Consider the following 20,214-nt stretch of genomic DNA (forward strand, 5'->3'; position numbering starts at 1 on the left):
AAGTTGGATGCGACGCATCCAACCCTTCTTCCTCTGGCTAGACCACCTTTTCTTCATATTTTGCACTCCAAACACCTTAAATCGTCACACATAACTTAATTAGTCATAAAACCAATAATTAAACCATGTTGGGAATTTTAAAGATCAAATAACATCAAGAAGTGGTTAAAATATAGGTAAAGTAACATCAACACATATCGAAATATGCCAAACATCATGTATATATAGGTATGTAGGCATGTATGTCTTCAGTCGCGGCCTCGTCAGCCAGCTAGTATTTTATTATTTTGGCTTGTCTACCTATGTTTATATGGCTTATTGTTATTCATGTCATAACCTTACGGTCCAGGCTTAGTATTTCAGATGTTGTGCTGCCCGATCTGTTGGGCCCCCAGTCTAGTTAGCTAGTATGTTTAGTGGCTAACTCGATCGAATACAGTATCGAGTGCCAGTCGTGCCTCCCTTAGTTTGGGGCGTGACATCTGTCCTTCATAAAATCCCACATGTCGTCCACTCTCCTGGCGCGGAGAGTCTGAGCCAGTAACTCTCCCATCTTTGATGGATGGATGTAGTCTTTTAGTAAAAGGCCAAATCTTCAAGTTGCAGTCTTTAATGCCAAGTCAAGTTGAATTTGTCTTGGCTGCTACGCCTTCAGTTTGAAGTATTCAAAGTCTGCCAAGTCTTTAAGTCCGTCGGTTTTCAAGCTCGTCGGTCTTCAAGTTGAAATGTTCAAGCCCCACTAAGTCTTCAAGTTCGTCAATTTTTCAAGTTGAAGTTTGCAAGTCTTTCGGTCTTCAAGTTGAAGTATTCAAGCATTCACCGGTCTTCAAGTTGAAGTATTTAATCCCTCTAAGTCTTCGAGCTGAAGTCTTTGAGTTGAAGTCTTCAAGTCCGTCGGCCTTCATATTTATCGGTCTTCAAGTTGAAGTATTCAAGCCTTCTAAGTCTTCAAGTTGAAGTTTTTAAGCCTGCTAATTTTTCAAGTTGAAGGTTAAAAGTCCACCGCTCTTCAAGATAAAGCATCGAAGTTGCCAAGTTTTCAAGCCAGTTAAATCTTCAAGTTTATTGGTCTTCAAGTTGAAGTTTGCAAAGTCCGCCAAATCTTCAATGTTTGCCAAGTGTTCATGTCGAAGTAGTCAAGTCCATCGAGCCTTCGGGTTGAAACTTTTTAATTTTCTAATTTTAAGGTGGATGTTTAAGTCCCTTTGCACCTTAGGTTGGCCTTTTCGCAGATTTGTCCTTAAAAGGAACTATAATTTTCCAAACTTAAGATGAACTTTTAAGTCCATTTGTACCTTAAGTTGGTCTCTTTGTGGGTTTGCCCTTAAAAGAATCTGTAATTTTTCAAACTTAAGATAGACATTTAAGTTCCTTTATACCTTTAGCCAATCTTGTTGTGGGTTGATCCTTCTATATAGTGATGAGAATTTGTCCTTCTATGTGGTGATGTGGATTTGTCCGTCTATATGGTGATATTGATTTTGTCCGCCTATATGATGATGTTGATTTGTTCGTCTATATGGTGTAAGGGATTTGTACTCCTATATGTTGCAGGGATTTATCCTCCTATATGTTGTGATGGATTTGATCATTCAATATTTTGTCATAGAATTGAACTTTTCTTTTCTCTTACCTGAGAAAAAACAAATCGCAGAAGAAAAGAAAAGAAAATTACCTCGAGCACTAGCACCGGTCGCCGAAACTAAGATTTTAAAAAAACGACTTGAAGATGTTGAAAATTGATACCCCTTTGACGTGCGCATGGGGTTTATATAAGTTCCGGAAGTTGGCGCAGAAGAGTCTTTTACCGGTGTGGGATCAACAAAAAAAGCGGCTAACAACTAGTTTCCATCACAAATTGAGATGCTATAATTTGATTCCTACTCAAACTAGGAAAATGCCAGCTGTGCATATTGGGTTTGGAATTTGACGATGGCAGTCTAAGAATGACAGACACGTCTCAAAATACATCTCGGATGAAGACGTTAATAGCAATTAGGATTCATTTCAATGTGATCACTGGATTTCCAAGCGTTTCTTCTTTATATGTTAAGTGCAGCAAATTATTTATGTGTTTCCTTATTGGAGACAATAATGGTGTATGCTTGCATCACTTCATTGGTATTTCACGTTTGAATTTGGACATTGGAAAAGATGAAGTGCATTGTCTTTAGTGGCATTGTCTTTATTTTCATTATAACATTCACAATTGATTTTGGATTTTATATGGGCATGTGGGATCCTGCATTAACCAAGTTGGGAAGTTTATCCAACTTTGCAATTACATTAACCTTAAATAAAATAAGTTTGAAAATTATGGAAAGCTTGAGAATTGATAACTTTCTTCTGTATGATAAGCAACTTGCAATTTGCACAAGCGTGTAAGTGTGGATACTTCAAGCCCGTCTTTCAAAGTTAATGCGTGTAAGTGTGGATACTTCAAGCCCGTCTTTCAAAGTTAATAAGTTGATATTTTGACAAATCTTGAAGTATGGGCTTTTATAGATATTTAAATTTTATTGGATTTAAATCTATAAAATTATTTGGACTGTACTTTAAATTCAAGGTATATTAGTCCAAATAAATATTACGGGCTAATATAGTTAGATTAATTATATTAGTCAAACACATATGTGTTAAATAAATGGGTCCAAATCTGCTGGGCTAGCCCATTCGATTGGGCTACAAATGATGAGCCCACTTTATTAGGCCCAATATGACATTTTCTTAGAGACCCAGTTTAGTATCATGTGTCAAATGGCATGGCACGCCAAGTCAAACGGAAGAGCCAATAGGATTATGCCACGTCTCAAAATGACAAGGCATGCGAAGTCACATTAAAAATCGCACCACGTGTGCAAGTGACATGTTCTGGCCAATCAAATACGGCCTTGTCACACTTCAATTTGATTGGTCGGAAAGAGTTTATTCTTATCATAACTCTTCCCTCCCACAACTATAAATATGGGTCTTCATAACCCAGAAAAGACACCAGAAGTAGGGGTGTTCATGATTCGGTTTGGGTCAGTTTTTTCCTAAAAAGAAACCAAACCAAGTAAGTCGATTTTTCAAATATTGGAACCAAACCAATTGAGTCGGATTTTTATCGATTCGGTTTTTGTCGATTTTTTGAGTTTTTCGGTTATTTATCGGGGATTTTTCTTAAATGTGAGACATGCACTACCAAACGCATATTCCGACGACTATATTTTTAATGTAACACTATCAAATCAATTGCTCTTTGAGAAATCTATCATTTTCAAGATATATTAATGATAATTGAATCAAATGGTGATGAATAATTTAAGCACTCAATTAAAAATTAATTATTTTTAACATGAAATAAATTCTTGTGCTTAGTAAAAGAAAACTACCAATCAAACTAGAATGTAAAGGCAAAGAATTAGATTATTATAATAGCAAAGAACTAGACGAAAAATACAAATGACTAATATGTACCATAAAATTTTAAAAATTTTATATAAAAATATACATATATGTAGGTGTAATAATAAATTTAAATAGCTACTTTTATAGTCGGTTTGGTTCGATTTTTTCAGTTATTTTTTGATTAAAACCAAAACCAAACCAAATTTGATCGGTTTTTAAAATTCAAAACCAAAACCAAACCAAACCTAAAAAGTATCGATTTTTTGGTTGGTTTGGTTCGATTTTGGGTTTGGTTCGGATTTTCGGGTTTGCATGAACACGTCTAGAAGTTATAACAATAAGTAAGAAAGAGCTCGTGGATCAAACGCTGCAAATTCCTCGACAAGATCAAGCAATCAAGCTCAAAAACGAAGAACAAATCAAGTTCAAGCTCAAGAACGAAGAACAAATCAAGATTCAAGGAGTACGAGTTCAAATCAAAGTTCGTGCTAGTTGAATTCAAGATCATCGTTTGTGGCAACAACTACATATTCAAGATCAAGCTCAAAGACCCTTGGATTTATTTATTATTGGGAAGAAGAATCAGAGATTGTATGCTCAAATTATTTGAAGTCAAATACTACAATTGTTATAATATTTTCAGTCTTGATTTTATTTTCTTGATGCAATTTATTGTCTACACTAGTTATTACTAATTCATGTTGTCTGAGTTTGGCATGTTTTTTTGTTGTGTACACTCGGGAAAGAATGCACTATCAGAAACTAAAAAATTGAAGTAGTTATTCAATCTTGTGGCGTTGGAATATTTTCATGCATGTTTATAGCCATCTCATATTCTTCAACTGATTTGGAAGACGAAGATAGAAAATTAAAGTGAGAGGAAAAGATGGTTGATTGGGAGAAAAAGAGAGAAAAGATGTATATGATCATCTTGACAATTATTAAAAAACAAAATTACCCTATACCGTGAAATGCTTTATACATCGGGTTGCTTTTTACACATAAAAAAAAAAAAACCTTGACGAAATATTGGAGTAGTTAGATCTACCAAGTAATGTGGTGAAGCGATTTTCTCAAAATATTTGCTTTTTTGTCCATTTAGTGTTATCTAAACTCAATGTTCATTTTCTAAATGGAAAATTTCAGAAGTTCATTTTAAAACAATTTTTAAAATTTTTTATATGTAATTTAAAAGGTCAAATATGGCTAAAATCTTTTCTCTAAATCTTAAAATTTTATATTCTCAGTTTTCTCTGAAATCTGGCTGGCCATAACAGGCCACCGAATTTCAAAGTTAAGGTATTTGACCAAATTTTTTGAAGGAAAAAAAGTGCTTTTGAGTAGAAGCAGAAGCAGTTTCTGAGAAGCATAAAAAAGTAATTTCTCCTCAGAAGCACTTTTTTGAAAAGTATTTTTGAGAAAAATACACTAATAGCCTGTTTGGCCAAGTTTCTTTTGAGCCAAAAGTACTTTTTTATTTTTGTCACAAGTATTTTTTTCTAAAATTAAGGTGTTTGGTCAAACTTTTGAAAGGAAAAAAGTAATTTTGAGGAGAAGTAGAAAAAAGTAACTTCGCTCCAAAAGCACTTTTTAAAAAAGTACTTTCGAAAAAAATCAGTTTTTTAAAGCTTGGTTAAACACTAATTGCTGCTCAGAAGTGCTTTCCAAATTAATTAGCCAAACACAAACTGCTTCTCACCAAAAGTACAAGTACTTTTGGGAAAAAACACTTCTCAAAATAAGCTAATTTTTGCAGCTTGGCCAAACGGGCTATTAGAAACACTTTTTAAAAGCTTGGTCAAACACTAATTGTTGCTCAAAAGTACTTTTCAAATTGATTAGCTAAACACAAACTGATTTTCACCAAACGTACTTTTTTGAAAAGCACTTTTGGAAAAAATATTTCTCAAAATAAGTAGATTATAGAAGCTTGGCCAAACATGTAGTCTTGTATATATGCTATTTTTGTTATGACATACAAGGGCGTATGCACCATATTGTACGTGGTGTCATGGGACACCGCTTCGTGAAATTTTTTACTAGATATGTATAAGAAAAATAAAAATATTGAGGATAAATATAAGATATGACACCGCTTATCGGTATAGTGATTTGTTCATTAGTCCACTTCTTTAAATTGTAACACCGCTTATAAAATATCTTGGATGCGCCACCGACAAAATACCAAAGCTCGAAGTAAGATCTAGTGTAGAATATTCAATGCTTTGGAGCAAATAAGATACATAAATTTGGAAACAAATAAAAGAACTTGTTGCATAAATATTGATGTAGAGTAAGTCATTGAAGAGGACTATATAAAAACTCACTAAGTTCATCCCTCATACTGTAAAATCAAGTAATTATAAATAAATCTTTATGATAAGCATTAAGTGTTAAATTAACAAAAATAATAACTAACCTCCTATTACAAATTAAGCTACACCATTTTACACAATCTATATGTATAACTTATAAATTTTTACAAAAATTGCAGGTGCTCATTTTGGTTCACTTTTTTCTTTTTACGGCTTGTTTGGATGGTTGTTACGTATTGTATTGTATCGTATTGTTACTTTAAATACGATGTATGTTTTGATTGTTACTTAAATTTTATTGTATCGTATCGTTAAATTCGTCGTTATGTAACGACAAAATTTGTCACTTTATGTAACGATCGATTTGGTGTAGTTATGGTGTTACCTTGTCTTTTTCTCTCATCTCACCCTTTATTATTATTAAATAATTTTATTTTATCATTTACCGTACCTTTTAATATAATAAATTTATCCCGTATCATAATTTTTTTTATAATATTGCAAGTTTATTCTTCATATTGCTAGTGCATGATATCATAAAATGACGATAAACAATACAATCTATCTAAAAATTATATTTATCAAATGATACAATACAATACAATACGATACGATACATTATGAAATGATATTTAACAACCATCCAAACAAGCTATAGAAAAAGAAAAAGAAAAGAAGAGAGAGGCAATCACATTTTCTTTGTTCTTCTTAATTAATTTCTCTCCTATTTCTCATCAAACTTAAAGCTGCGTCTAAAAGATAAACAAGAAATTCATTTATTAATCAGCCATAGTTTGGACTGCCTGCCTATAGTTAGCAAGTCAGGATTAAGGGAGAAACCGGCAACATCTGTAGAGGTGTTTGCCTGATTATGGTGTATTTTCTGCCTCTATGTTATAGCGAGAACAGGTATTACTCTTCTGCTTTTCCACTTGATAGAATGTTGAAAGAATATTGAAATGTGTTTCATGAATTGCAATTTCTATATAAAGTATTTTCATCTCTCCCACGAAATAAGTATCTGCTAGTTATTTTCCCATTCTATGCCTGTTCCCTGTTCGATGTTATTCCAGAATGAATACATCAAATGTTTTCTGCTATTTCATGCATTTTGCTATATCATGTGTCCAGTTGCTGCAGACTTTTTACCCCTCATAACCCGCTACCCCTTCTGCAGGTGGAAAATTCAAGCATTATAAGCATTCTGAGGCTAAGGCTAAGCTGTTTATCTGAAGTAAGAAAATAAAGAACATCTTTTCGGTATTAGTTCCTGTTGTAACGTAGCCTTGCAGGTTTTGTCAGTGTCCAGATTAAACGCACCTCTACTAATTTTGCTTACGCTTAGAAGTTAGAACTAAAATAAGAAGAACTCGGATAGGGTGATCTGGTGATGGCAGCTTCAAAGCTGCATTTGTCTGTTCGTCCCATTTGTCGTTCTTTTGTATCTTCAGCAAAACTGCTTGAAGAATCCATTAAAGCAGTGGTGGAAGCAAAAAGATATGAACATATTCCTGATATTTTGAGCTCCTCTAAAGGGTCTTACCACAATCCAAATCCCTTTTCATTTTTATCCACCTTTCCTGAGAACACAAGAATCCAAATTGTTGACGAAATTTTACAATCTTTTATTCCAGTCAGGCCTCGTTCTCGCTCTCGAATTGCATATTCCTCTCTCCTTTCCTACACCCTCCAAAGCTCAAATCCTCTCCCACTCGCTCTTGCCATTATCCAGTGTACCCTTCGCTCTGGCTGCCTTCCTGTACCTCAAACTCACCTCCTACTCTCCACTGCCTGGCTTGAACATCGGAGTAAATCTCATTCTGTTTCAAGCATATTGTTGGAAATGCAGGATATAGGATATAGCCCTGATTGTGGCACTTGCAATTACATCATTTCATCGCTTTGCAAGGTTGATCAGATAGATGAAGCAGTTAATGTATTGAAGGGCATGGCCCGGGCTGGTTGTATCCCAGATTTGGATAGTTACGGTGCTTTAATTGACAACTTATCCGAGCTAAGAATGACGCCTGCTATCATAGAGATGGTGAATGAAATGGTTGTGAGGTTTGGCTTGAGCCCGAGAAAAGACACTTTGGTGAAAGCATTGGCAGCAATACGAGCTAACAAAGAGATATGGAGAGCGATTGAAGTAATTGAGTTCTTACAAAATGAGGGTGTCCATGTTGGGTTCGAGTGCTACGAGTTAGTCCTTGAAGGGTGCTTAGAGAACCGCCAGTTTGTTTTAGCTGGAAAATTTGTGATAGAAATGACCAAGAGAGGGTTCATACCGTACATAAGGTCAAGGCAAAAGGTTGTTGAAGGCCTGGCAAATATTGGTGAATGGGAACTTGCCAATGCTGTGAGGCAGAGATTTGCAGAACTAAGGTCATAGTTTAGTGCATACATGTGAAACAATAAGCTTTATAAAAAAGGGCAGCCCGGTGCACTAAGCTCCCGGTATGCGCAGGGTCCAGGGAAGGGCCGGACCACATAAGTCTATTGTACGCAGCCTTTCCATGCATTTCTGCAAGAGGCTGTTTTCAAGACTCGAACCCAAACAATAAGCTTTATAGAAAGGCAGAAAGAACCTGTGTTGGTGGGGATAGCAAATACTAGGTGGAATAATCGAGGTGCACCCGAGCTTCCAGACACCACCATTATATGTAATAAAAGAAATGGACCTACATCATTTTCCAGATTGAAGGAGCATGTGGTTATACTAGTATGAATGCGATTTCGGAACCTCGATTAAGAGTCTTCTCACAACCCATGTACTGTTTATCACTTTTTTGTTTATTAATTAGTTTACGAAACTCAGAGCTTTTTATGCATTTTCATATGCTTTAGACGGCAAAACACTTTCTGCCTCTGTGGGAGTATTATTCATTGGCATCTCCTACCTTATCTAAGTAAAACTTGGTTCAATTGTTAATGAAAAACACAAAATTTAGTTGAATTCTGTTACAAACACCTATATCCTGTATATAGTTTTGGGAAAATTGTACTTAATTACATATTATGAATGTTTGTATGTATGCCCCTGTCTTTAGAGTAGAAAATTAGAATTTGCTTTATTTTGTTTTTTGTTTACTTGTCTAATTATGATGAATCCTTTGAATGTCATCCTTTGAAGTCTACTTGATAAATAAAACCATGAAATTGGAATGTCTGCATGTCCCTTTCCAGCATTTCCCCAATATAGAAATAGTTTGATAAAAGTAGAGACAGTGTTAATACACTGGGAATTAAAAACAAAAAGGATATAGAAGAATTGATTTGAAACTCAAAGTTACTTATTCGATTCTTATTTTCAAGAATATTCCATTTGCTATTGTAATTATAATATTCAAATTCTTTCTAACGGAAGTTACATATTCTAACAATTTCTTATAGTGCTAATGTCCAAAGAATTTAGGCAGTATCCAATTAGGGTGTGTTATTTTTAGGAATCCATGACAAAGACCCTTTTTGCTATAATTAAAAGGGAAATAATTAATTCGAAAAAAAGAAGAAGAGAATAAGCTTTTATCACATGGAAAGTTAACTAGCATAAGAGTATCAACTTTGATGGTTCTTTAAGCATCCTCCATTGGACTTGGGAGCATATTTATTTGCTAGCTTGACTAGCTAAAAAGTTATCATTGAACTTCTAATATGGTGTCTTGACACTTTCTTTACTTACCAAGTAAAGTTTAATGACATAATCTTTAATTATTTCTTTAATGTTTAAAATTAAAGTTTCAAGAGTTTTTAAATGTTGAAGTTAAGACCTTGTAACAAATTAAATCCAAGAAAAAAAACGAGGAAAATATATACACTCTTTGAGTGTGCTAATTTTAAAAATGACCTAAAATTGGATTAAGAAAATAGCTAAATGCTTCTCATTGTAATTGGAGAACATAATAGGAAATTACCACAATTTGATGTGATGGTCTAATCCCAAATTGGTAATTCTGGTGAAAAGAAGTTTTAGAGGTGAAGTACGCAATAATAATCATTTAGTATAAGAAGCTTCTAATTTAATTTTCGCCATTGACATTTCCTTCTAAGAGCTGCTACTCATCTTAGGTGAAGTAAAGTTTGAACATAACCACCGACTAACCGACACTTATCGTTTGGTAATATCGATGGAAGATATTAGAAAGAGATATTTTTAATATATTAGATATTATCAATATTAGCAAATTAGTTATTTGTAGCTAATAAAATATTATTTTTTTGCTTTCTTTTGAGACATTTTAAGGAGTTTAAATTTCAGTTTTGGGATAATTTGGTAGAGTTTAAGGTGACTTGAATTGAAATTCGAAGTAGAAGATGAACATGGAAAAAAATGATATGTGTATCACATATGTATCATATTTGTATCAAATGTGTATCACATGTATATCCATATATACCTGTTTGTGAGATACATGCGTGATACATTTTTGATATATGTGTCGCATAATAATTTTTTGAACTCGATTTTAACTACAAATTTTGATACCAAATCGGTCCAAATCACCTCCAATCTTCCTCAAATTTTATATATTGACTCATCTATATGTTTTTAATGAATTTCAACCATACCCATTGAAAAAGAACCCTTTTTGCTTAAGTAAGTTAGTACAACCATACCCATAAATATTATTTTTTGTATTTCATCATCTTGTTTGCTAACTCGTCCATGAAATTTCTTTTCTGCCTTGCATCTAATGTTGCTGGTCACGCTTAAAAATATGGAAGAAGATCTTTTCGTATAATTTTTGGAGAGGAAGAATCCTTATTTATTTGGGTTTTTAATTTTTGTATGTGTTTGGTTAGTTTTGGTAAGTCTATGATAGCTAGAGGTTGGTAAGTTATGACTTATTTGTGACACTTTCGTAAGATTTCCTTTTTAATATACTAGACATCTTAAATTCAAAAATTCAACTAAATGCGGGATAAAATAATTCGCATCTAATCTCGGGATTATTACCCATTATCCCACGTATCAAACGATCTCATATAGTTAGAGGCGGATCCAGGATTTGAGGCTTATGGGTTCCTACCATAATTTCAAATTAATATGCAATAATAACTGGGTTCACAGTTAAATATTTATAAATATTTAGTAATTTTTTAAATATAAATACAGGGTCTACGCAAGAGTTACTGGGTTCTCGAAAATCCGCATTCAATGTTCTAGGTCCGCCCCTGCATATAGTTTAGTAATATTGATGAAAGTTTGTAATATATTAGGCATGCCTCTAATTCTTGCGATATTGTTTTTCTTTTTCAATGATCCTTCAATATAATCGAAAAATAGTTTTAAAGGAAAAAGGTTCTCCGTAAATTCAAGTTTAGCTTCTTTCGACAATTTATAATGTGGTGTTAATAATTTTTATTTTGAAAAACCGAGCTTAGGAAAAAGCTAAACATGCCCTTTCTCCACATACCATTAAAATAAAGATATTAGCATATCTTTAGTTTACAGCAAAAAGAAGAAAATAAAGGGAAATAAACAAGTGTAAAGTACCTATCATGTAGTCATGAGCATAAACAGAATTTTAATTAAAAACGAATGTAAGACATTTGAGATTGTCTATTTGAAGAATGAACGGTAGCTCGCAGATTTATTTTCTTATTTTAGGCTCCGATTCTCGTACAATCACCTTTATTTCCCCAACCAACAAACCACTTCCAAAATTAATAAACAAACACTCCTATTTAAAAATACACTCTTTTTTAGTTTATGCCAAGAATGATGTATATGGTTTTAAAAAAACATTAGAAAATATTGTACTTAATTTAAAATTTGAGGTAGATTCATGATTTAAACTTGATAAGTTTGATTTTTTTAACTCATTATAATTTTAAAATTTGATTCGGATTTAATATTTATTAAATTTTAATAATTTTTTACATATTATATATATATTAAAAATACTAATCCGGATAAACTCGTTGCCTAAGAGTTGCATCCGCCACTAATCATGATATATAAAACAGGACTCTCATTTTACATCACTCAATAACTTATTTTCTACTATTGTTTTATAAATTCAAAAAATGTCTACTGCAAAATTATAGATTAGTCAATTTACCAAAAAAGAATTAGAAAAAAAAAAAAAAAAAAAAAGAGGGGAGAGAGAGAGTAAACAAATGGACGCAACATGTGGAATATAAGAAAGAAAAAGGGAAGAGAGTTACCATTCAAAATTGGTTCCTCCAATTCTTCAGCTACTACTCATTTCTTTTGGGCTATAAATAAATCAGAAACACGCTCGCGAGCTATTCCCATCACATTCCCTCCATATTTCTGCCTCTCCTGATCTCTATTTTTCAAGCTTCTTCTTCTTCTTCTTCTTCTTCTTCTACCTTCGGTAAGCTTCAGATCTCGCTTTCACCTATCCACCCTTTCCCGATCTATGCTTTGATTGATTTAATTACTCATTCATCTGGTGAATTTCAAGCTTGCATTGCTTAGTTTTCGCTGTTTTTTCCTATACTTTATTTAAGTTAATTACGTGTTTTTTTGGCTCTGATCCGCGTGGATTTTCGTTTGTGTACACTTGATTTGAGCATTGGTTGTTTTATCTAGCTTAATGTTCTTCGTTTCGGAAGTCTTGAGATTAGCTTTTGTATTTTGGCGCTATTTTTGCTTTGATCTAAGTAGGAATTTGGTCTTTTACCCTTCTAATTATGATTTTTGGTTTTACTTGAATTGATCTCTTGCAATTTGCGTGTGCTTGATTTTGCTCTGACTGTTTTATTTAGCTCGATGTTGAAAGTTTTGATTTTTGTCTGAAAATTTTGCTCCTTTTTCAATTTTTTTGGCTTTGATCTGGGTAGGATTTGGTTGTTATGTCAGTAATGGTTTGGGTTTAATTGAATTGATCTCTTTGAATTTCAATGGTGGAGTGTATCCAACAAATTTTGGTGACTCTTGTTCTAGGATAGTGCTATGCCATTTTATCGAGGCTTGTAAAACATTTAGGCTGGTATTTGCGAATCTGTGAGAGCGAGAATAAACTCATGCTAAAGCGAGTGCATGTACCAAAGCATGCTTAAAGCTTCAAGCTTTACAATGTTACATTTTGTGGAGACATTGTGGCTGACTGCAAAAGCTTCTCTTTTTCTCTTTGTCAATTGGATCTTGTTTTAATTAGCCGCTGTAGTATCTGAAAGCCTATTAATGTGAGCACGTTCTATTTTTCTTTTGTGATCCGGCACTGGAATATATTAATTGATGTTGGCCAAAGATTCCAGCACCCGATCTCTAACTCTTATTGTGATAAGAGAAATGAAAGCAGGCTAATCTTGCATTTCTAGTTCCTCCGACATAACCCCCCCTCCTTTTTTTTTTTTAGGGTCAGTATCATCTTTCTTTGCTACCTTTTCCTTTGTTTTGTGAGGTCCTATTCACTTACTTCAAACATAGAAGAATGTACATATAACATTACTCTTCTTTCTGCAGACAATTTAGTAAGACCAGTAACCAGACATCCATGGGGACTGTTGTCGATTCTTCTAACCAGGTAGGTTTCTTCACAAAGAATATTCGTACTACCTTGATTATTGGTGTTAGCTCACATTGTGGATAAGTTCTGATTCTGAAATTATCTAAGCATCTGGAATCTGAATAAAGTGAAATTCTTTCTTTACTAGCATACATTATTGGAGGGATGCTTGACATTTAAGCTATAACTATCTTCTGTATTGTCTACCTGGAGTTCAAAAAAAAAAAAACTACTATATTAGTAAAAGCTGTCATAAAAAATATGAGATTTAGAGGCTTTAAATAGTATAGTTGTGTCCATTTCTGGTGTCTTACAATATATGGGGCTACAGCAATTGCACTGTGAATTTAGATACCGATTTTCTAGATTTGCAGCATGCATGCAGCAACACCGACGCCAAGAAAGAGCGGAAATAAGGGTCCAATTCCCATTCCTTCTCTGAAGTTTTAAAATTTTGTAAAGAGTTCTCATATACTTATATGGATTTTTGTCGATAGGAATTACCACCTCCATTCTTCGTAAATAGTATAATTATCCATGAATTCTGCTCTTGCATAGTATCATGCAGATGCCACCTGCTCCTTAGATTGATATTCTTTTTTCCAATGATGAATTGCAGGGAGCAGGAAGCCTGCCAACCAACAAGAAGGTCTCTGTTATTTTTGTTCTAGGTGAGTTTTTCAACATCAACATCACATGATCTTATGGCATCCCCGATACATCACCTCATAGTATGGCAAAAGTATTTTGCCTATATGTAGTTGATGTGAGGATTAGAGGTGGAACTCATTGGACAATCGTATCTTTGCCATTGTAGCAGTTATCCGATCAGCATGTTGACTTAGTGTTACCTCTAATACCAATTAATATGCAACCTTTAGGTTTTAACTATTAGGCGGTAAGAGCCACAAGTGTATAACTCCTTTTGTTCAAACCACCATAATCCATTTATTATATTAATTCACAAATGGCTGTACGACCATTAGGATCCTTTGGGCTTTTACCTCCAGTTTTGATCAAAATGAAACAGGAAGCTATATTGAAGGATGGTTGTAAAAGCCATATCAGATTGACTGGTTGGAATAGTTACTACTCTAGTTTAGGTTGTGATTATAGAATTGATATTCGGACGTAATGGGCTTCATTTTTGTGATTATTTACATACAAGTTAACAGAAGGAGGGTTTTGTAATTATTTGACACGTGAGGGTTACGGAAGAAAACCTGTAAGGAAGCTATATCCAGTTCACCCTAAAATTTAATACTCTTTGCTAGTTGCTCCACTTCTTCTTTATCTTCTCGCTCGAGAAATAATTTGTCTGTGAATTATGAATAAAATTTTATTAGGAAATTACCCAGGGGGACGCAACCTGTATGGATTTGTGGATCCAATACACATCCTCATTGGACATAGCATATTTGTTGATGCTATCTGCACCCTTGATATGGGATTTTTATCTTGAGCTAAGATTTGTTTTCCCTATTAACATGGACAGGTGGCCCAGGCAGTGGTAAGGGCACCCAGTGTGCTAATATTGTTGAAAACTTTGGGTACACCCATCTAAGTGCTGGTGATCTTCTCCGAGCAGAAATAAAATCTGGTTCAGAGAATGGGTAGGATATCTGTGTTTTGATTGTGTTGCTTTATCTTTCTCCGTACTTTTTACCCTTTGTAGTTTCAACCAGCATTTTGTATAGTAGATCAATAGCCGTTTGTTAAGTTGCATTATCCTTTTGTTTTTAGTTCAATAGCTGGTTCAAGCAATGTTTATTGCACACAAAGGATTACTCCTCGGCACCATGGTTTAAATGTGGTGCATAGAGTTTAAACTGTCATAGTTTTGTTTGTATTTCGTCATATTCCGAGGATTGCTCATTGTATCAGCATTGTAAACTGTTCATTTCACATATGTACAGGACGATGATTTCAAACATGATTAAAGAAGGGAAAATTGTACCATCAGAGGTAACAATTAAGCTTCTCCAACGAGCAATTCAGGAAAATGGGAACGACAAATTTCTTATTGATGGTTTCCCTCGCAATGAGGAGAACCGTGCAGCTTTTGAGTCAGTTGTGAGTTCCTCAATACACCCTCTTTTAGCTGCATCTTGATAATTCTCCTATTCAGTTGAGAGTTGTTAAACTTTGACTATCACACTTCTAATGTCTTCCAGACTGGAATTGAGCCTGAGTTTGTGCTCTTCTTTGATTGTCCTGAAGAAGAGATGGAGAGACGCCTTTTGGGTCGGAACCAGGTTAGACATATAATTTCTTGGTAGAAGACCTCTCCTCATGTTTACAATTCTTTGAACTTTTATGTTATTCTTGTTTCTTCTTTGTTAATTTTCTTTTCTAGCTTTTTTTTTGTTTGGTCTTCTCATGAACTTTGATTTCTTTCTATAGGGAAGAGAAGATGATAATATTGATACAATAAGGAAGCGATTCAAGGTTTTCCTGGAATCTAGTTTACCTGTTATTGAATATTACAACTCCAAGGGGAAGGTTCGAAAGGTACTGTTTTATTTTTCAGTGTCTTTACTGCCTTCCAGCACACACACACACACACACACACACAGAGAGAGAGAGAGAGAGAGAGAGAGAGAGAGACCCTGCATATTAAACTGATGATGACATCTTTTTTTCTTCAGATTGATGCTGCAAAACCTGTTGGAGAAGTATTTGAAGCAGTTAAAGCTGTTTTTGCCCCAGCTGTTGAGAAGGTAAAGTACTAACATGATGGTATACCAAAAGTTACAAGGATGTTAAGACCTTCAACTTGCATGGAAAAGGATATCCAGTGTACATGACGTAATTTGGGAAGTAAATGTCCTGTGATGCAAATACTAGGGCTTAAGCCGAACTAGATATTTTTAACGTTATGAGATCAGTGTGAACTAACACAGGTAGTGATAATCATATGAACTTGTTTAACTGATGCTGGGGATTACTGTTAATTATATATGATTCTTGTCATACAAATGTTCAAACATTTTCTGCAGTGTTTTGATTATGTGGAGCATTATTTGATTTATAATGATTTGTGGTTAAGTTTGCTCATAAACTTTGCCTTATCTAGGACGAATCTCTCCATATATAATCGAGTAAGCTCATAATATGAGCAGATTTTCAGTTTATTTGTCCAAAATAATTAAATTTTGGTTCTGCATTATCTTTGGAATTTTATACAGATCCTTTATCTATGTTACAGGTTGCTGCCTAGGAGTATATTGGTAGAGCGGCATCATGCTTACGTATTAATGGTAATTGAGAACTCTAAAGTTGGACTTTATTGTGTTACTTGTTTATCACCGCTTTTTCCTTACTTAGATATCTAGAGCTTTGCATGGGTTGCAATGTATGATCTGTTTCTAATCTGAATTGATTTTATTGTTGACTAACCTTCTCTTATTACAATGTTCCGTTTTCTCCAGGTATACCAGTATTGTTTGCATTTTGGTGCTTGCTATAAGGCGATGTATCTTTATAGATTCTACTTTTATACAAGTTTATGGCAAAAATTTCTTTTTCTTTCTTCCTATTTTTTGTTCTTATGAAGGAAACAAATGCTGTATTATTTGGCTTATTGCCTCTGTATTATCATTGTCGAGACTGAATTTTTATAAATAAGATTATGAGTTTCTCTCTCTCTCTCTCTCACACGCACACGCATATGCACATATTTGGGCCTTTCGCGAACAATTAAGAATTGAGACTTAACGTGTGGTAATTAATGACAGACAGATCTAACACAACACAAAATGCTTTTACATCATCCCACTCCCCCGCTAGAAATAATAAGAAATGTTTTTCTTTTATACAGGAGAACATATTGTAGCGTCTGGTGTAGAAAAAATGGGTTTTTTTCATGGAAGAATTGTTCTTAGAATATAAAATTTTAGTTTTGGGAAAACAAAAACTACTGTTTTTTTAGCTTTCTAGAACGACGAAGTTCTTAAAACTCAGTAACATTAATTGGCTAACTGGACGTGCACCATTCTCATTTGCTCAAATATAATGCTATTAGTCCCTATAAAGGTCAAATCCGCGAGACCTCTGGTACCACAATAATAGAACAATCTTTTGGCAAATAACTCTATCACATGCTATAAAGACGAGCTCTGAAGAATACAGAAGACGTATGGGTCTAACAGTTGGGAATAACTGATACTAAAAAAACCTAATATAGCTAGTTGCAAGTAACAAACACAAAAGGTGAAATATTAAACAAATATGATGCCATTTTCTTGGATAGTGTCGAGAATAATCCCAAGTCTACCTTCAATTCGTTCATTCCTTCCGGGCTCATATGCAATGGCGTAGACATCAGCTTCTTTTGATCGCTCTGCAATCAACTTGCCTATCACCCTGGCAGCATTGTTGTCAATAAGGGAAGGCAATGTGTTCCTTAAGTCTTTCGCGTTTGTGGTAGCTACAGAGATCACCTTGCTGGTTCCTCGATGCATGACTTTTGCATGGATAAATCGTTTTGAAAAGAAAATGTTTAGTAAAAAAGGTCTCAAATACATATCCGTCCTTTGTTTCCATGATTTCCTGTTGGGCCTTTTTGCAGCTTCACTCCGAGATCTTCTTGTCCATGCAGCCTCAATGACAAATTTCTACCAAAAAAGGAAAAACAAGTACAATCTCATATACGCATGAAACATCTATTCATGCTGCACTTTCATATACCTCACATTTTGATCGGAACTCATCTCTTGTTAGTACAAGTATATTATCCAACCAACAATAACAAAAAATCCAGTGCAATTCCACAAGTGGGGTCTGGGGAGGGTAGTGTGTACGCAGACATTACCTCTACCTTGAGAAGATAGAGAGGTTGTTTCCAATAGAGAATTATGTTTTTCACAGATAAGAAGCTTCACAACTTCAAACATTCTTGCCTTATCATATCTTTATTTAAACAAAACGAAAAAGCAAGAATCTTGACTGCGAACCATGAATGATTCAAAAAGATATGTGCTTGACTAGTCGCAGAAAAATATCAAGTAGCCATGTTCTAGGTTATTAGGTAAGCAATGATGAAACACCATTGAATACATTTCCGAAGTCCATTACAGATTTTTTAAATAGCCAGATAAAGAATATTCAAATTTCCCTCACTATCGTATACTCAAATCTTAGAAGTTACTTCCCAAAAATCAACGCATCTGTTTAAAAATTAAGTAATAAAGAGAATAGAGGCAATAATGTGTTGCCTCCCTTTTCTCCAAATCCATCCAATACAGAGAACAAAGGTAAGTCTTCCATACTCTATTAAGAATGTGACAGCCGAACCATTCCTATAAAGTTAATGTGGTTTTAGGTTTTTCATTCCCCATGCTTGATTATTGGGGAGAGAATTGTTTGTTTGTATGATCCAAATGCATGAGAATCAGCACATCTGTTCAAAAATTAAGTAATAAAGAAAAGAATGGCACATGAATCCGAACCAAGTACAATATAAGTACAATGAAGAGATTTAATACTGGGAAAGGAAACCTTTGCATGTTAATACTGCTTTCCGGAGTATATTTGCAGGTAAAGATGACAGAAATATAATGCCAAACAAGTTAAAGGTGAGATAGTGAACAACACTACCATAAGGTTTCCACAAATTGTCTCTATCCTAAAGCAATTTCAACAAAATTAAGTTGCCAATTCTGAAACTCAAAGTATGAGAATCTTTTACGTTAACAGCTAAATCAAATGCAAATGCAATACCAATATAACGAATTAACCTTATGTCAAGATACATTAAAGAAGCGGTAAGCACTAAGCTACAATTTAAAAGGGTCTTAATAGATGAGGCAGATATATATATATATTCCACGGTGAGGAACTTCATAAACACTATATTCAGACTGTTAAGAGTGCAAATAGCTGATGCTGAAAAGAAGGAAGATATTTAGCAACTGTTCAATAAGCCCTCATTCGACCACCTTCTTTTTCCCCTTCCACAAGGGAGGTGCTAAACTTAGAAACCATAAGGGGCTCAATGTCTAATTTGCTCGGAACAAACATTAAATATCTCTCCTTTTGCTTCAATTCTTCTCAAATTGACAATGCAGAAATGTGTCAAAAGTCCTAAATTTCATAAAAATCCAATCGGTCAAAAGGAACAGTGTCACCTCATCTGAATTTTAAACTGAACAATCATATGCCTACTCCTCAGCTAAGCTCCAAAAGACCAAAAGAGGAGGGGGGTGCAATCAGGATAAGGTCAATAATATTCACATTTCAATGCAACCTATTTAATAATATGGAATTCAAAATTTTATTTCTCAAGCAGTTTGATTTTTTTGCTGTTTAAAGAAAATCATGAAATGTGTATACATATTGATTCTAATTAGAGCAAGAAATTGATAGAATTAATTACAGGACCAAGAAAATCTCTAACAAAATAAATACTAGAAGAAAATAGAATAAACCAAGAATCATATAGAGGAAAGAAAAGGCTAAAAATTGCAAAATAAGATGAAGAAGATACCTGGCGGAGAGAGAGATTAGAAGGGCATGGAATGGAAATGGAAGAAGCAGAAAGTTTGAGTTGGGGAAAAGAAGAAGACCATGAAAGGGAATTAGGTTTCTCTCTACAGTCAGATGGAAGCAATTCGGAGGAAAGGGAGAAACAGAGAGATGCTACTGAAGAAGAAAGGGAAGTAGTAGCCATTGTATGTTTGTTGGTCTGAACAAGAATGACAGTTCTAATTCTTCAAAGGGACTCAAATTGTTCCAGGAGGATAGGCCTATTCCTGTCGAAAGAACAAAATCAAAAAACCAGAAAGGATAGCATAATTATTACTCTACTTAACTGGAAATATAGGTAATTTCATTGATTAGCATATAGTATTACGTAAAGATCTTGGTATCATTATGCTTTTTTTCTTTAAAAGTCTATTTCAGTTGATTTTATGCAAATAATTCAAAGTACAACATGTTGGAGGTTATATGGGCCTCTCCAGTGGCCTACAAGGCCCAACTAAACCTGCATAGGCCCAAATATGCTGCTACTGGGCTCCTCTATTGGA

General features: G+C 34.2%; 3 protein-coding genes across 4 annotated transcripts; 2 read left to right on the plus strand and 1 right to left on the minus strand.

Annotated features, from left to right (window-relative positions):
• Nucleotides 1-6,388: 6,388 nt before the first annotated feature.
• Nucleotides 6,389-8,722, plus strand: LOC107831857 (pentatricopeptide repeat-containing protein At1g06270-like). Its single transcript, XM_016659652.2, has 2 exons — nt 6,389-6,614; nt 6,883-8,722. The coding sequence occupies exon 2, from the start codon at nt 7,096-7,098 to the stop codon at nt 8,095-8,097; it is 1,002 nt and encodes a 333-aa protein (XP_016515138.1). The 5' UTR covers nt 6,389-6,614; nt 6,883-7,095; the 3' UTR covers nt 8,098-8,722.
• A 3,154-nt stretch (nt 8,723-11,876) lies between these two features.
• Nucleotides 11,877-16,832, plus strand: LOC107831858 (UMP-CMP kinase 3). 2 transcript variants are annotated; one of them, XM_016659653.2, is made up of 10 exons: nt 11,877-12,049; nt 13,144-13,204; nt 13,806-13,857; nt 14,682-14,799; nt 15,103-15,259; nt 15,361-15,441; nt 15,590-15,697; nt 15,835-15,906; nt 16,395-16,446; nt 16,618-16,832. In XM_016659653.2, the coding sequence occupies exons 2-9, from the start codon at nt 13,175-13,177 to the stop codon at nt 16,404-16,406; spliced, it is 630 nt and encodes a 209-aa protein (XP_016515139.1). In that variant the 5' UTR covers nt 11,877-12,049; nt 13,144-13,174; the 3' UTR covers nt 16,407-16,446; nt 16,618-16,832. The 2 variants fall into 2 exon arrangements, with proteins under 2 accessions (XP_016515139.1, XP_075094925.1); XM_075238824.1 differs by lacking the exons at nt 11,877-12,049; nt 13,144-13,204 and adding an exon at nt 13,426-13,604.
• Nucleotides 16,833-17,264: 432 nt separating this feature from the next.
• LOC107773519 (uncharacterized) lies at nt 17,265-20,001 on the minus strand. The gene is made up of 2 exons (XM_075238825.1): nt 19,674-20,001; nt 17,265-17,802 (listed from the first exon to the last, which is right to left on the minus strand). The coding sequence occupies exons 1-2, from the start codon at nt 19,854-19,856 to the stop codon at nt 17,407-17,409; spliced, it is 579 nt and encodes a 192-aa protein (XP_075094926.1). The 5' UTR covers nt 19,857-20,001; the 3' UTR covers nt 17,265-17,406.
• Between the last annotated feature and the right edge of the window lie 213 nt (nt 20,002-20,214).

Source organism: Nicotiana tabacum, chromosome 19, assembly GCF_000715075.1.
Source record: "Nicotiana tabacum cultivar K326 chromosome 19, ASM71507v2, whole genome shotgun sequence".
Classification (NCBI taxonomy): domain Eukaryota; kingdom Viridiplantae; phylum Streptophyta; class Magnoliopsida; order Solanales; family Solanaceae; genus Nicotiana; species Nicotiana tabacum.